Source organism: Cupressus sempervirens, chromosome 11, assembly GCF_028749045.1.
Source record: "Cupressus sempervirens isolate cs-2001-9-10 chromosome 11, ASM2874904v1, whole genome shotgun sequence".
Lineage (NCBI taxonomy): Eukaryota > Viridiplantae > Streptophyta > Pinopsida > Cupressales > Cupressaceae > Cupressus > Cupressus sempervirens.
The window spans coordinates 741,834,218-741,850,907 of NC_143128.1; the positions used below are offsets into that span (position 1 = coordinate 741,834,218).

The window sequence follows — 16,690 nt, forward strand, 5'->3', positions numbered from 1 at the left end:
GTTGTGAGATCCAGGAAGGTAGTTATGAAAGTTATCCAACTCAAAAGCTATTAACCTTCCCACTAGTGCATCCAAAGTTATATCACTTTTGGGATCACATCACATCTCTTGAATAGCTGAAACTCTAATTACATAAATAAGAAGAAGAATTCTTAATACCTTGTTGACTACTATTTCATCTTCAAAATTTCCTCTGATTATTTCACTGTATTTTGCAATGTTTTCATCTTCTCTCATCTTCATCTGATCAAATTGGCTTCTTAGACATCCTCTAGTTGTCATCAACCTGCATGGTCATCCATGTGCCCAGAAAATGAACTAGGGTCATGTGTTTTTTCACTCTACCATGAATCAAATGCTTTCCTAGAGTTATCCATGACATAAATAACCACCATAGAAAGGGCTTAGTTGCCTAGTGTAGTAATTTGCCTAAGCCAGAGACTGAAAATACTAAGATCTAAAAGTTCAATTGATAGCACAAACAACAAAAATAAAATGATTGATTCAATATTGATCAAATGATGATGAACACAAAATCAATTAATACAAAGTATATGTGCCTGAATATATAGGAAATGTTTGATAACTAGGAGATATTTATGAGATAACCTATTAATCACATTAGGTGTCATCACATGCCCATTAACGGTGGATCATCCTCCATTGTACAATAAAGTGCATACAACATATGCAAGAATGAGAATATGATAATGTGATAGGAACAATAAAGGTGGATCTCACACACAAAGATGTATGAGATGACAACTAACTCCACCTCAAGTGGATTTCTCTACACCATGTGCTAAATAAAATGCGAACTCCTACGTGTCTACATGAAAATTGATATGCAAATGCATTATCCCAAGTAAGCTTAAGTAAAGTGTATCCAATGATATTTAATTACACTAACACCAAGAAAAAATAATGAGATGAAAAGCTTGGTGCAACCTAATATATTTACATGCATTAGTTTTATTATGAAATGCAACCTCCTTATAAATCTCTACGCCCATAATCAACATCCTTTCCTATAAACATAGCAAAATACTGCAAATCAATACAAAAGTTTCTCCACCTAATTGGTTAGAGGAGATAATGAATAACCATGACAATTAGTTTGAGAACTTGGAGAAGTGTTTAGAGGATAAATTACATTTGGAGCAAAAAGGTTTAAGAATATTTGTACATTAATTGTACAAGATAAACTATCTTTAGATATAGGTATTGTATAGATTAAGAAGTTTATAGAGGAAGGCAATACTATTTTGAAAGTTTATATTAATGAATTTGATAAAATTACTAGAGTTGGATAAGTAAATTAAGAAGAATAAGGAGGTACTAGCAAGAAAATAAAAGGAATTTGACTTAATAAAGCAATTTTCTTCTGATAATATGAGAGAGATTGTGAATTTGCATGACAAGATTCAAACCCTTGAGGTAGAGAAAAGAAGGGTTTTTGGAGCTTTGCTAATGTAAAGAACCTTATCATTCCCAAGTTAGATATTCTTCAACAAAGTCTTGAGGAGGCAATAGTTTGTAGTAATTCATTGCCACTACCGAATCTAATATATGTCGAGGAGACACCTTATGCATTATGTTGTGAGATTTAGATTCTGGATAACATAACGAGAACATGGATTACAGACATAAATTCAACGAGGAGTAGTTATTTAGGTGTTTTCAAAATGTTGTAAGTTTTTGGTCAATGCTTGTATATATAGGATTTTGCTAGACAATTTGTGTTTCCATCTTGCCTTTTACATCGATGTCAAAGAGGGAGAGAGTGAGTGAAAAATATTATATCATCTTAGGGGGAGCTCATTTTTGGGGTTGATATATTTTGGAATGGAAACTTAGCCATTTTTACTAAGTATCTCCATCAATGCCAAAGGGGGAGATTTTTAGCAAGAGTGATAGGTTGTACATGGTATGTTGTCATTTATGTTAACTACTTTTCATCTATTATTGATCATATTGCAGATTAGACACTTTAGCGGAGGTTTTGATACTTGTGAGTTATCTATTTACCCGGAGGAGTATACATGACAATCCGTTGGATTAGTTTGGATTGAGTAGATTGTCTTATGGGTTTTCTATTGTATTGAGTAAATAATAACTATTGAGTTTCCCATGGATCTTCATTGGTGATACTTCTAAGAGAAGATTGTGTTGCAGATATTTTGCATTCTATTATTGATTTCTAAATAATTTGTTGGGAAAATTTTGGTGTGTGGGATTTTCTCTCAAAAAGGTTTTCCCCACATAAATTATTTTATAGTGGTATTCATGTTATTACATTTAGTCTTGTCAAGCATCTATATTATTGTGAAGATTTGCAAAAGTTTTTACACAACCTTCCTATCAAGATAAGTGTAGGAAGTTGTTCTGTTGCTTAACTTCCTTACATCCCACTATTATTTTTCTACCCGAGTGTAACAATAAATAGTTTGTATTGTTGTCGATGTGACTTTTTTTTTCTGGAAGTTTATCTATAGTCCTTGTCAATTGGTCTTGCACGACCACTAAGACAACTAGTATGTTTTATGAGTTATTTTGAGGGAGCTAGAAATTATATTAACTCTTTGTTCTTCGATTGGGTAACCTCTTTACAACGATTCTTTGATATATACAAAAATAGTGCTCCAACAATTAACAAAGGTAAAAAATTATATTTACAATTTAGACATGACCCTTTTTTTGTAAATAATAAAGTTCGAGAAGAGATTCTAGACATATCTCTTGTTATTCTTTAGAACTATTTTGTATCACATTTTATGATTTATTGTTAAGATGAAAATGATAAAATATAATAGAACACAAAAATATGATCTAAATCATTGATTCTATAAACTTAACATAGTTATGTCTAAAGTCCATTCTACCTCAAAATAAAATCACAAACAAAAAAACTAAAATAAACATAAAAACCAATTAAAAAACATTACATATACATTTTCCCTCTATAGACTTACAGTGATCAAAACATCAAATACTAAGAGCTTTATACAATTACTATTATATCTAAAAGACATAACAATAATGTTTTGTATTATACTTGATGATCTATCATTAAGATGAAAAATAATAGATTACAAATGTGATCTATACTATCCATCTAGAAGCTATACATGCTTTTATCTAGAAGCTATTTTCTTATAGAATATTTATCAATAAAAATAATATTATGAAAAAACTTAAAACATACTTTTATCTAAATTAAATATGACCTAAAACATCAATTCTTAAAACCTTACAAGATATATGTACACACAAACATTGAAAAGTTTGTAGGACAATAATTGCATCTAATAACTCCATCTTGTAGATTAAATAATTCTTTTTTATCAAAATGAATATAAAAGAAAATGTCAAATATACACTTTTTCCTCCTACAAATATCCAAATAGCAATGCCACATGGAAGGCATGCACCATCAAGCAAACTAGCTCATAATACTCTATCATCACAAGCAATGCCTCTCCTCCAAAGTTGAAAGTAAAATTCATTAGGATTCCATCCAAGGCTAAAATCATGGGCAATATCTATACATTCCACTCAAACAAGTTAACGTGGCGTGTGAGCAAAGAATTAGCCTCCAAGTTTAGCCTTTCCCTTTCCTAAATCCCCACCATATCTAATCCCACCAAAACCCCAAATGGAAAACATGACAAGTGATGGAGAAAATGGGGTCACCTTCTCTCTCACTGCTTTCTCTTTGTTTTGCACACAAGCCCTCCCCCTCACCTTCCCCCCATTAAACGAGCATGCAAAACAGTTGAGATGAACTTTCTTTAATAATTTCTCGCTGTCCCCAAAGGCAAAGATAGCGTGGTGTCCTTGTTAATTTCTTCCTTGGGAAGCTCAACAAAGAAAATGTGCTTTGACATGAAGCTAAAGGGCGGTTAAAGCCATGCCTCTTTTTTTGGAGAGCAGCAATTGCTAACTCAGATTCTCTCATGGAGGGAGAGGGAGAGGGAGCGGGAGGGGGAGTGGGAGCCATGAAGAACAAGAGGCCCAGAGAAGAACAAGAAGAAGAAGGAGGAGAGGGATCCGAAGATCTCCACAACCACAAAAATGCAAGGTTTGGGGAAGTGGGTACCAATGATTTTTATACCAATTTGGCCAGTTTTTCTTCTGAGAAATCCATGGCTCTCAATGATGATGATCCATGGAGTTTTAAGGATGGCCCTGTTTCTGAAATCAGAGGGATAGCCATCAGAAAAGAGTCTTATATTGCTGATTACTTCAATGGTCTTGAAGATGTTGGAGTGGAGAAGAGGGATAATGGGGGTGAAGAGCTTTTGTTTGAAGAGCTTTGGAGGCCTCAGAGCCCTTTGTGTGGAGCAGCAGAGAGTCTCTTTGGAAGCTCGGAGTATTTCATGGGCGCCAATTTGGAGGATGAAAGGGCTTCTGGTTTCAAAATTTGGGATGAATCTGAGGATGATGGTGAGAAGAATTTGAACTTGAATTGCCAAGATGGGATCGGTTTGTTGTATGAGACTGATGTGGCTGATTGGATTTGGGGGACTCCATTGAATGTGAATCAGCCTCTCTGTCCTGAATCTCTTGAATTTAAGGTCTCCACACCGTCTCTGTAAGTGGGTATTGATCCAGTTGGGGATTCTTCGTGCATGGAATGAAACCCATTTTGGATCATGGCGTGGAATGATTCGTATTTTAAATCCAATGAAACTGTTTTTGCCCTGTTTTCATGGTGGTTGACGTTTGTTTTTTGATTCAAGTTATATGGGATTTCGGAGACTTGGTAAGTTTTACATGTTTACTGCATCAATGTTTAGTGTGATTGATTGTTTGGTACACGAAACACGGATATTTTAACTCAGTTGTTGAATGCATGTTCTCAATTTCATGAACTGTCAGGAAAGTACTGTTGTTGGGAATGACATGTTTTGTGATGAATAATGAATGAAGTAGTAGTTTTAAAGTCGTTGCTGAGGCACATCATTGCCTTCCTGTTAAACATTCTGAGTAATATTATTTGCCAGAAATCGTGCACTTTTGCTCGGCCTGTTAGGCTTCGGTGACGTATATCTAGTCGAATATTTGCACTGGATGTGACATTTTGTTTGATTAATTAATTAATTTAAAAGTCACAGAAACATGGTTTTGTGATTTTTAAATTAATTAATAAATCAAACAAAATAGTCACATCCGATGAGCCACGGGCTTTAGGCTTCAAAATAAAGCTTTATATTGTGATTGTTAAATTTCTAAACATCTAATCTGTACTAGTGGAGAAGACAATATAATTAGTTAACGTAATTTATAATTTTAAAACTTTAATTCGGTTTTTGTCGATTATTTTGGTATATCTTTATAGTTGAGTGAAGAGTTCTTAAAGTTAAGGTTTTGGCTTTTGGGCATTCACAAATCTCTCTACAGGAATTGCAAAACGCAAAATGGTTAAAAAGTGTCATTTTAAAATACTTGCTCGATATTGGCTATGTTCATCTCAAAATATAAAATAGTCACACTCAAAAAAATGCCAGTACTTTGGTTAAATGTCCCAATAACCTTATGTCCCCATGTTGTTCGGTAAATGACATTTGCTTAAATTTAAGCAATAATGTGTTCTTGTGAGAAAAGAAAATTGGAGGAAAATAATAAAAAATGATTTGACTATTAGTACATCCCGACTATTAGTACTCATGTTTTTATTTTTTGGGCTCTTTTAAGAGCAATAATTGGGAGGTATTTATGATAAAGCTATCACATATCCTATTGGTTACTAGGTTTCTTCCCCTAGGAGTGTGGATATCTCAAATACATTTGCCTAAGTGAAAGTTTAACTTTCTCTACTCTATTAGAAACATATATTATAGGTGTCGATGTTTTTTCAATAATGATAATTCAATTTAAGTTTGTAATTCTTAGAATATTAGAAGTCGTAATGAGTCTAATGATACTTCAATTTAAGTTTGTAATTTCTAGAATATTAGAAGTTGGAATGAGTGTTTGATAAAACTTTTAATTCTTATTTTTAAGAGATCATCATTAGCTCACTTATCATTTCACGTACATGTAAAAGTGGTAATAAGTCACTTTGTTTTAAAAGATTAAAATACAAATTCATCATTTAACTAAGTGATGTTTAGTTTTGGTTGGCTTCAATATATGATGTGAGATTAATAGGCCCAAAGAATATGTATCTTAAGAGAGACATTTTAGGAATTGACCAATTAATTTGAAAATGGATCCTTGTTATGATCAAATACTAGTTGTCTCTTCATCTAATAAGAAAAAGACTAGTTTCAAAAGTATAGAGGCATGAAAGGTGGATTTTTTTCCATGATGACAAAATTACAACTTGTCATAGGTTGCAAACTTGTATACCTTGATGATTTTAATAAATGTTGTGATGAGCACTCCAACCACCCTAGTGTTTCATAATGAGTTTTTTCTTTTTTTGTGTGGCAAAAGTGGACAAGCCACTGATTTTAAAATGGGCCTCCTCTAAGAAAGAGGTAAGCCTCTAAAAATTGGCGTCATGGTAAAAATGTGATATATATATATATATATATATATATATATATAGGAGCTCTTGTTTTAAAAGATATCTAACAATCTTCCTATCACCTCGTGCACATGTAATAATGGTAAATATTCCTTATGCTTTTAAAAGGTAAAAAGGTGAAAATATAAGCTTCTAGTTTTGTTTGTGGTACTATTTTATCATCAAAATACTAATGCAATAAAAAATGGAAGCTTATATTTTGAATTCTAATAGATCGTGGAATTTTGATTACTTTAAAGAATACATTTTATCATTGAATCAAGTGATGTTTAATGTGAAGTCTTCAAACATCGATGTCAAATTAATAGAACCAAAGAAAATATATGTTAATAGAGAGGATTTATAGAATTGATGGATTTTAACTACTCAACCAAACTTCAAAAAAAGAAGCAAAGTTGGAAAAACCCCATAATCATGAATTTTTAAGGGGGACTGACTAATGTGAAAATGGATCTTTGTTATGATCAAATAACTAGTTGGCTATTTGTCAAATTAACGAAAGAGTAGTTTCAAAAATTAATGAAGTAATTCAATTTTCATTAGATTTGGAGCACCATCAACTTGTATGCAAACATCAAAAGACTTTTTTTTTTTGAGTTTTATGAAATTGTAGCTTGTCATAGGTTTCAAATTTGTCTCTAGTAATGATATTAATAAATGTTGTGGGGCATACTACTACCCTAGTAACTCATAATGGTTGTAGCAAAGCCTCATCATCTCATTGGTTGAAGCAATAAATTTTCTATAGGGCAAGGAAACGGTTGGAATGTCCAGAGAATTTTACTTGTTCAATTTGATTTCTTGATATTAATCTACATGTTCAACTTGAATGAGATACAAAAATAGCGTATAAACCAAACTTGGATGTGAAATAAGTGCTTGTACTCATCGAGTGGAGAAAAATGGAAGGTGAAAAATTCTTACTTTGTAGAATGCATGTTCTCAATCTCATGAACTGTCAGCAACACATTCTTGGGAATGACTTGTTTTCCGATGAATAAAGTGGTAACCTTAAAATCCTTGCCAAGTCACATCTTTGCCTTCTATATCACCTTAACTTTATAGATTACAAAAAATATGAGTAATATTTGTTGCTAGTAACCATGCACTTTTTGTCCTCCATGTTAGGCTTCTCCATCTTTCTTTAGAGCTGGATAAAACATACAATAGGTTTGAATTTATAGAAATTCGTATTCTTTTTCCTCAATCAAGCTTTATCTTTTGATTGTCTAATTCTTATTTGGGACTAGGAATGTGGATATCTCATTTGCCTAAAAAATCTCAAGTGAAAGCTTAACAATAAATTGTAAATTTTGTTTCAATATTTTAGAGTAGAGAAACTATCTATTAAAAATATATATTATGGGTGTAAATGTTTTTTCAATAATGATGATTCAATTAAATTTTGTAATTTTTTGAATATAAAGGTAAAAAGGTGAAAATATAAGCTTCTAGTTTTGTTTGTGGTACTATTTTATCATCAAAATACTAATGCAATAAAAAATGGAAGCTTATATTTTGAATTCTAATAGATCGTGGAATTTTGATTACTTTAAAGAATACATTTTATCATTGAATCAAGTGATGTTTAATGTGAAGTCTTCAAACATCGATGTCAAATTAATAGAACCAAAGAAAATATATGTTAATAGAGAGGATTTATAGAATTGATGGATTTTAACTACTCAACCAAACTTCAAAAAAAGAAGCAAAGTTGGAAAAACCCCATAATCATGAATTTTTAAGGGGGACTGACTAATGTGAAAATGGATCTTTGTTATGATCAAATAACTAGTTGGCTATTTGTCAAATTAACGAAAGAGTAGTTTCAAAAATTAATGAAGTAATTCAATTTTCATTAGATTTGGAGCACCATCAACTTGTATGCAAACATCAAAAGACTTTTTTTTTTTGAGTTTTATGAAATTGTAGCTTGTCATAGGTTTCAAATTTGTCTCTAGTAATGATATTAATAAATGTTGTGGGGCATACTACTACCCTAGTAACTCATAATGGTTGTAGCAAAGCCTCATCATCTCATTGGTTGAAGCAATAAATTTTCTATAGGGCAAGGAAACGGTTGGAATGTCCAGAGAATTTTACTTGTTCAATTTGATTTCTTGATATTAATCTACATGTTCAACTTGAATGAGATACAAAAATAGCGTATAAACCAAACTTGGATGTGAAATAAGTGCTTGTACTCATCGAGTGGAGAAAAATGGAAGGTGAAAAATTCTTACTTTGTAGAATGCATGTTCTCAATCTCATGAATTGTCAGCAACACATTCTTGGGAATGACTTGTTTTCCGATGAATAAAGTGGTAACCTTAAAATCCTTGCCAAGTCACATCTTTGCCTTCTATATCACCTTAACTTTATAGATTACAAAAAATATGAGTAATATTTGTTGCTAGTAACCATGCACTTTTTGTCCTCCATGTTAGGCTTCTCCATCTTTCTTTAGAGCTGGATAAAACATACAATAGGTTTGAATTTATAGAAATTCGTATTCTTTTTCCTCAATCAAGCTTTATCTTTTGATTGTCTAATTCTTATTTGGGACTAGGAATGTGGATATCTCATTTGCCTAAAAAATCTCAAGTGAAAGCTTAACAATAAATTGTAAATTTTGTTTCAATATTTTAGAGTAGAGAAACTATCTATTAAAAATATATATTATGGGTGTAAATGTTTTTTCAATAATGATGATTCAATTAAATTTTGTAATTTTTTGAATATAAAAGTGATATTGAATTTGAGATGAAATTATGAGTTCTTATTTTCAAGAGATCTCCATCAATTCCCCTATCATCTCATGTACATGAAAAAATGGTAATAATTCATATTATTTTAAAAGGCCAAAAAATATATTTCAGCATTTAACCAAGTGATACTTTTATTTTCAATTTTTTATATCAAAGTTATAGACCTAAATAATATGTATCTTAATAAAGAGATTTCTAAAATTGATGGAAGTTTTAAATGTTGAATCCAAGATTTAAAAAAAATCACAATGTTTTGGAGGAAGACCAATTTATTTGAAAATGGATCGTTATCATCAAATAACAAGATGTCTCTTTATCTAATAAAATAAAAGCTAGTTTTAAAAGTATAGAGGCATCAAAAGGTGTTTTTTAATGAGGTTGCAAACTTGTATACCTTTACGATTTTAATAAATATTGTCATGGCCACTTCACCCACCCTAGTGATTCATAATAATTGTTGCATTCACTCATTCTCTATGGAATCAAAAAATTGTTGTAGGAAAACACCTATGTATAGGAGTTCTTGTTTCAAGAGATGTCTATTAATCTTCCTATCATCTTATGCACATGTGCAAGTGGTAAATATTCCTTTTATTTTTAAAAGGTAAAGAGGTAAAAGTATAAGCTTAAAGTTTTGATTATGTGACTATTTCTAGCATCAAATACTCACATAATCAAAGGTGGAAGCTTATAGTTTGAATTGTAATTGATTGTGGAATTTTTTTTAATGAGTAGGCCTTTTCTATAAATTTATAATATTAAAGTACATATTCATAAAAAAGGTTAGGGGATATAAGATCACCCTGTGAGTGTCACATGGCCTCAGGATGGAAGCATAAAACATTAACTATTCATAAAAAAAAACATGGTCACAATCTAGAGGAATCCACCTCAAATGGCCAAAGTAGTATCAAATGAGGGGGAGAATCCTAGCAATCATCTTTAACCCATACCTCAATGGGGCCAGGGGTGGGATCTGGAAGAGACCAACTGTATTCATTATCTTTTTCTTTACCTTCTCCTCCCTCCCTCCTAGGAGGCTAAATTGCTAGAGTTAGGCAAGAAAACCCCTTGGAAGAGGTAGTTGCTATTTAGTGGTAAAATTGAAGCACTTCAAATAGGATGTAGACTTCCACTTTACGGGGACATTAAGCCATTCAATATGTGTGTGAGAGAAAGAGGAGAATTTATAAGTATGATTCCACTTATGATCCTAATTAGATTAGCTAGGACCCAAAGGAAAAGGGTTGCTAACACCAGATTTGGGTTGTAAAGAGGAATGCAATACAAAGAAATAAACTCTCTTAGGCCCTTAATTGGATAATGTCAATGTGAAATTGAACTAATTTCTTAGGAAATGTAAATCTAGATGCTATGTGAATACAATCAGCCCAGTTAATATGCAAATCTGGGGTAAAGATATGAAAGAAAATAAAATATGAAAGGCTCACCTTGAAATTCATAGAGGAAGATGTATTTAAGCTCAAGAACTTTCAGATCGAAATGGATCAAACCTAAATGGCCTGAAAGACTCCCCTTGAAATGTGTAGAGGAAGATGTATTTAAGCTCAAGAACTTTAAGAGATGAATCTTTTTTGAACTTCTAACTGTGAATTTCATAATAAAGTGATGAAAGGAACAAAACCATGAAATCTCCCTAGAATCTGAGACTTAAGAACTAGGTTGACTTGGAAGGATGCCCTAGAATTAGGTTGATGTAGTCCGCAACTTTGAAACTGGTGACTTCAAAAAGCTTGCAAACTGCAGGTTTTAGATCTATAATCCTTTTCGCTCCCAACCTGCAAATCAACACAAAAAAGAAAGGTTTGGGGGTTTGGGGTTTGATGAGGGCTTGCCTTGGTCAAGCCCTAGGTTAAAGAATTAACCATAATTGAGAAATGTAAATGTAAATGAAATTCTTGCATGTAATAGATATGAATAATATCAAGTGAAAGATACAATTACCTTCGAAGATGCAATTGACTTTGATATGTGATCAAGTTTGTAAGTGTAATAGCCTTGACTCAAAGAAACCATAAGAAAATCGAAGAAGTAAAAACCTCATGTATGAAAATGTATGTGTCATGCCATTGATGAATAATGAAAGAATTTGAATGAAATAGAATGATGCATCTTCTCCTTAGAGCCAAACTCCACTACCACCTTGAAGGAAGAAGCTTGATGCAAGAAGGAGATGCTTAGACTTGAATGCTTTAAAATACTTGCTTGAAGAACACCTTGAATTCTTTTTTTATTGAGAGAAGATAACTTGAGAATGAGATATGAAAATGAAGTCCCCAAGCCTCCTTCAATATACTTTTTGGGCAAGAAAACAACTTAGGTCGACTAAGGAAGTAAATAAAATAATTGGTAAACTCAAGAACTTTTGAGCCTTGAAATTCGTGATTACCAGCCAGGTGAACATAACCTAGGTTGACCTATTCCCAGTGAACAGGTCAGAAAGGCCACAAAAAACTCTAGAATGTGGTGTAGATAAAACTAGAAGATAATGGACAGAACTAGAGATATGGTCAAAAGGGTATCAAGATGGTACCTATAAGACCATTTTGGAAACAAATAGATGATTAAGAAGCATGAAATGAAAGAGGAGACGAGAAAAAGAGATCAAAACCACACTAAGAAGGGCCAAAAGGTCTCAAAATGAAGTGTGTCCATTTTAAGATGGTACATTTAGCCCCTGTTTCAGCGCGAGTATGAGGCAAGTCATGCTCTTGATAAAGGAAGGAGAGAAGAAAGATAATTTTACATCAAGGTAGGGCATCACTAAGCTTAAGGACATACGACCCCAAACCTAGGATTCTAACTCTGTTCCCATGCATAAGAGCACAAAAGCAAAGAAAAAATAAAACAAAAGAAAACAAAATGAAAACAAAGCCAAAAATACACAAAAGGGTTAGTACTAAATCCAAAATCAACTAGTGAAAGAGACTTTGGCTAAGAAAATGTCTCACTCACTAATATCATATTTGGAAGGCTATTACAAAATATTAGAGACCATATAGGAAAGGCTAGAGAACCACAAAGAACTGCGTCCCTCATAATTTTGTCCTACCAACATGGAAGCATGAAGAGAGAGGGAGTGATTGATTAGTAAGGTTTGTGTTCCTTACTGTGAATCACAATGAGGAAGGATTGAATGATCTGATAGGTTTGTGTACGTGATAGTTAATCTTGAAAAACAAAAACAAAAACTAGGATCAAATAGTCTAGTGGATTTGTATGCCCAATAGTCAATCATGTGTGCCATCAGCGATTTATCCATGCATGTGCATGTGTGTATGTGTGTCCACCCATGGAGGGATTTAGCAAAAAAAAGAAAAAAAGATGCATGTCCTCGAGATGGAGAAGCATCATTGTTACTCATAAAGGATTTAACAAATGTCATGAGTTACCCATATGTATGAGATTTAACATATGTTCTTGTGTGTGCAAAAGAGACATGAAGTGAATGCATGTATTTGAGAGTGACCTAGAAATCATACCCAATGACCAAGACTAAAGTATTCCAAGTCATATCAAAATCTGTGTTTACACTTCATTGAAACTATGTACAAAGAGGGTGTATATATGCCCCCTCCTTAGGATGATTATGTAGCCATGGACATCATAAGGAAGAGAACCAAGGATAACTACTTCTATCAACAAGGAGATATCCTTTATCAACAATGTATACCATAAAATTAGCAAAGAGCATGGACTCTTATAAGCTAAGGAAATAGATAAATTATGAAAGGATATGTTGCAAATGAGAAGAGACTCTTGAAAGGAAGAGTTTGTTTTTACAAGACATCTACCTTCAAGAAGAGTGTCATAAACAAAGATACAACTTCAAAAAAATAACAAGGATGCACCTATTTAGCCTCATATGTAGGTGAAAAATAGGGATCCTTGGAAGAAGGATGACAAACTTTAGAGAAAATAGTAAGGGTAAATGTTTATAATGAACATAGTTTTGCAAATAAAGAAGAGGTGATGATCAAGTACACAAACCTCTTGTATAAGAGAGATTCATGATCAAGACACAATTTCTTTATAAGAAATTAATGTCACATAATAAATAAATTCCATTGTACTTAGGAAAGTTGATCCTTAGAGAAAAAGAATATATAAAGGCCTTGCCCCCCAAGCATGAGACAAGAAAGAAAGTCTATCGTAAGATTATAGAACGACATCTTATGACATATAAAGATGAATTTTAAACAAGAACTGATAGTTATGCACAAAATGCAAACATTCCATATCCAACAAGAAGTATTATATAACAAAGCAACACCATTGATGATTAAAGAAACATCATAGGGTACCTAGCACTAAACAAAATAAAATGTTAAGAAAATATATCACTTATGAGGTAAACTATAGATTATTATCAAATAAGAAACATCACTATGCAAGGTATAAAAATATATTTTGTAATGCCCCGCTCGAAGATCCTTGGAACTGTTAGGATTTAAACCACAAACATAAATAACAATTTCATGAAAATATAAACAATATCAGAAAATAATAGATCACATAGAACAGAACACAAGACACCAAGATTTAATGCGGTTCACCCAAACTTTAGGCTACGTCCACCAAACAACAAGTCAAATATTATTATGATATAGTGATTACAACTTGATCACAATCTGTAATCCCTTACAGCTCAATACCACTGCAAGAAGCAATTTTTGCATCACACCTTATGAAACAATCCCTATCCCTAAGCCCTTTTATACAAGCATTTTTGTCTCTTTAGGGTTAAAATTAGTTACAACATGTCACCCATAAATTGGTGAATAAATAATAGCCAACTGGTGAATATTAGCCATTAGCGAATAGTACCCCAAAGAATTTATGAATTATGTATAGTACTTCCCTGATCAATTACCACAAACTAACAAGAACAATGATAAATATAAGCCAAGATAATTTTTTTAAAAACAAGTATGGATGCACATGACAATCAACATAAAAGGATCACAAAGATCACAATGGAAGACAAACCAAAACATTCAAACACCAACGGATCTCCAAATGCCACTACTGAACTGACTCGATGAAACTGAACGACGAAAACCAAAGATGACATCAGAACACAAAATCTTTGATCTGTCAAAGCATGGAAATACTAGCACTCTTAAAGGGTACTCAAATCACCAAATTGCATTCTCCAAAAAACAACAGAGATGCCCCCTATTTTTTGTGCGAGAGAATTTACAACTGATAGTATCACATGAGGAAGTACCTCTTCATTCAATAAAGTACACAAATCCATGCGAGGGAACACCATCTCACACAAGGAAATGCTAGGTCCAACAACGAAAAAGCACTACACTAGTGCTGAGGTTCGTGCAAGGAAGTGCAATAAGCCACGCGAAGAAATGCAAAGAACCACACGAAACTTCCACACTCTCGCTCGAAGAAGTAAAATCTTGAGCAAGGAACCATAACAACATATTGGAAAAACAAGGAATAAAAAGATGGAAAATGTATTTTCTCCACATTGGGGAGTATTGGATCCACAAATCAAGGCATAGACACTGAAATATAATAACAGAAAGATAAAAACTGCATCTAACCATCTAACCATAGCAGTGAAGGAAAAGTACTGAAAGCAACATCACAATGTACATAAAACAACAATAATCATGTGTGGTTCCTCTCAACCATAATAGCATCATGAGACCTCAAAGGCCCTAGCCATCCCCCACACATAACATCCAAAACTGCCAACTAGATAGTCAAAGCTGTCTAATGAGGACGCCACTACTAAGGCATAATAACATCATAAGAATATGAAATCTAACATGCTAATCCAATAAGTCATAGGTACTCCAACTAAGAAAATAACATCATCTAATCATATGCTAAACATCCTAATAAGGAAATACGTTAAATAAACTAACATAATCTAAACATGATACCCAAGTATTCTAATGAAAGCATAAATCACAAGAAAGCATACTCCAGAACTGAAAGTACCAAGTGAAAACATCCAACAAATATCACACTAGGAAAATAAGCCATCTCTGTACATCGATCCCTAGTAGTGGTATAGGCATCTATGCCTCCCAACCACGTGAAACCAGTAAGTCCACTCCCGTTGTGTTGATGAAGATAATGATCCAACCACAAACACACATAAAACAAATGTCCATGGCTATCACTCACCCCAAACAGTAATGATGAGTAAAACCAAGATCATGAGACAATGCAAGTACTACAGGTCCTGGTTAGACACTCAATGGGTAACTATGTAGGGACTGACAACATGGATGTTAGAGTAATAAGGTATTGCCTTATTAATTAAATCATTTTGATTTAATTATTAAGTTACTTATTATCTCTAGTTTACTTAAGCTAAACTTTAGGCATATAGTAATTAATTATTTTATTAATTATTATCATGCAACCTAGGTTAGACCTTTTTAGGATTTTGATCTCCTTTTATAAGGATTGATCTCTTTGTAATTTTATTCATTCAATTTTGATTATAACAATTTCTCTTTTTGCTCATCAAGAATGTCTCATCTATGGATTTGGCTATTCAGGCCTCTATAGCTTTTTGCTTCTCTATTTTTGTGATAGGTGTTTGCTTATAGGTGATTCTTGGGAGTTTTGGGGTTGATCTTTCATCAACTTCAATATGGTATGATAGCTCCAGATCTTCATGCCTCTATTTCGTTTATGAGAAGTTTGGCTTGACTTTCAGATTTGTACTTTTTCTTTTAGAGGCTTTTATTTTTTAGAGTTATTTTGTATTGAATCTGGGGGGTCACTGATTTTTGGGTCACTTTGAGCCCAAACAGACATCATCGTTGAGCTTAGAGTGCCCAAAAACCCTAATTTTCATATAAAATTTGTCTTATTCAGACACAGTTGGAATTTGAGGCAAAAATTTTTTGCTCCTAGATTGGACACATTTCTTGAGGCATGATTTTTTTATTCTTGCACAAAAATTAAGATTTTTGACACGTCTCCAGAGTTGGCGATTCTATAATTTTTTGCACAAAATTTGAGATTTTTTTGGTACACAAATTGAGATTTTTGGGCACGTAAATCGAGATGATTTTGTTACAAAATTGACATGCTTCCCAAGGAAATTTATGGTATTGTTGTGCACACTTTTTAAGGTATTTTGGCATGGATCCCAAGGTGATACAAATTTATTTTGCCCTTTTCCAGTGCTTTTTTGACCTACATGTGGTTTTCACGCCATAACTTGCTCATCTAGATTCTATTTTTCAATCCGAAAGAAGTCCCAAAAAGTTGATTCCAAGCCCGTTGTGATGGTGTAGTTTATTTAGACTTTTGATACTATTTGGTGGCCTATTTTTTTTTTTGTCAAAGTTAGAAGTTCTATTTTTTTGCGCTCTAAGAG

At 32.8% G+C, this 16,690-nt stretch overlaps 1 protein-coding gene across 1 annotated transcript; it reads left to right on the forward strand.

Annotated features, from left to right (window-relative positions):
* The first annotated feature begins 3,690 nt into the window (after positions 1-3,690).
* On the forward strand, positions 3,691-4,710 carry LOC149531766 (uncharacterized). The gene has a single exon (XM_089810951.1). The coding sequence runs from the start codon at positions 3,957-3,959 to the stop codon at positions 4,596-4,598; it is 642 nt and encodes a 213-aa protein (XP_089667077.1). The 5' UTR covers positions 3,691-3,956; the 3' UTR covers positions 4,599-4,710.
* The last annotated feature ends 11,980 nt before the right edge of the window (positions 4,711-16,690 follow it).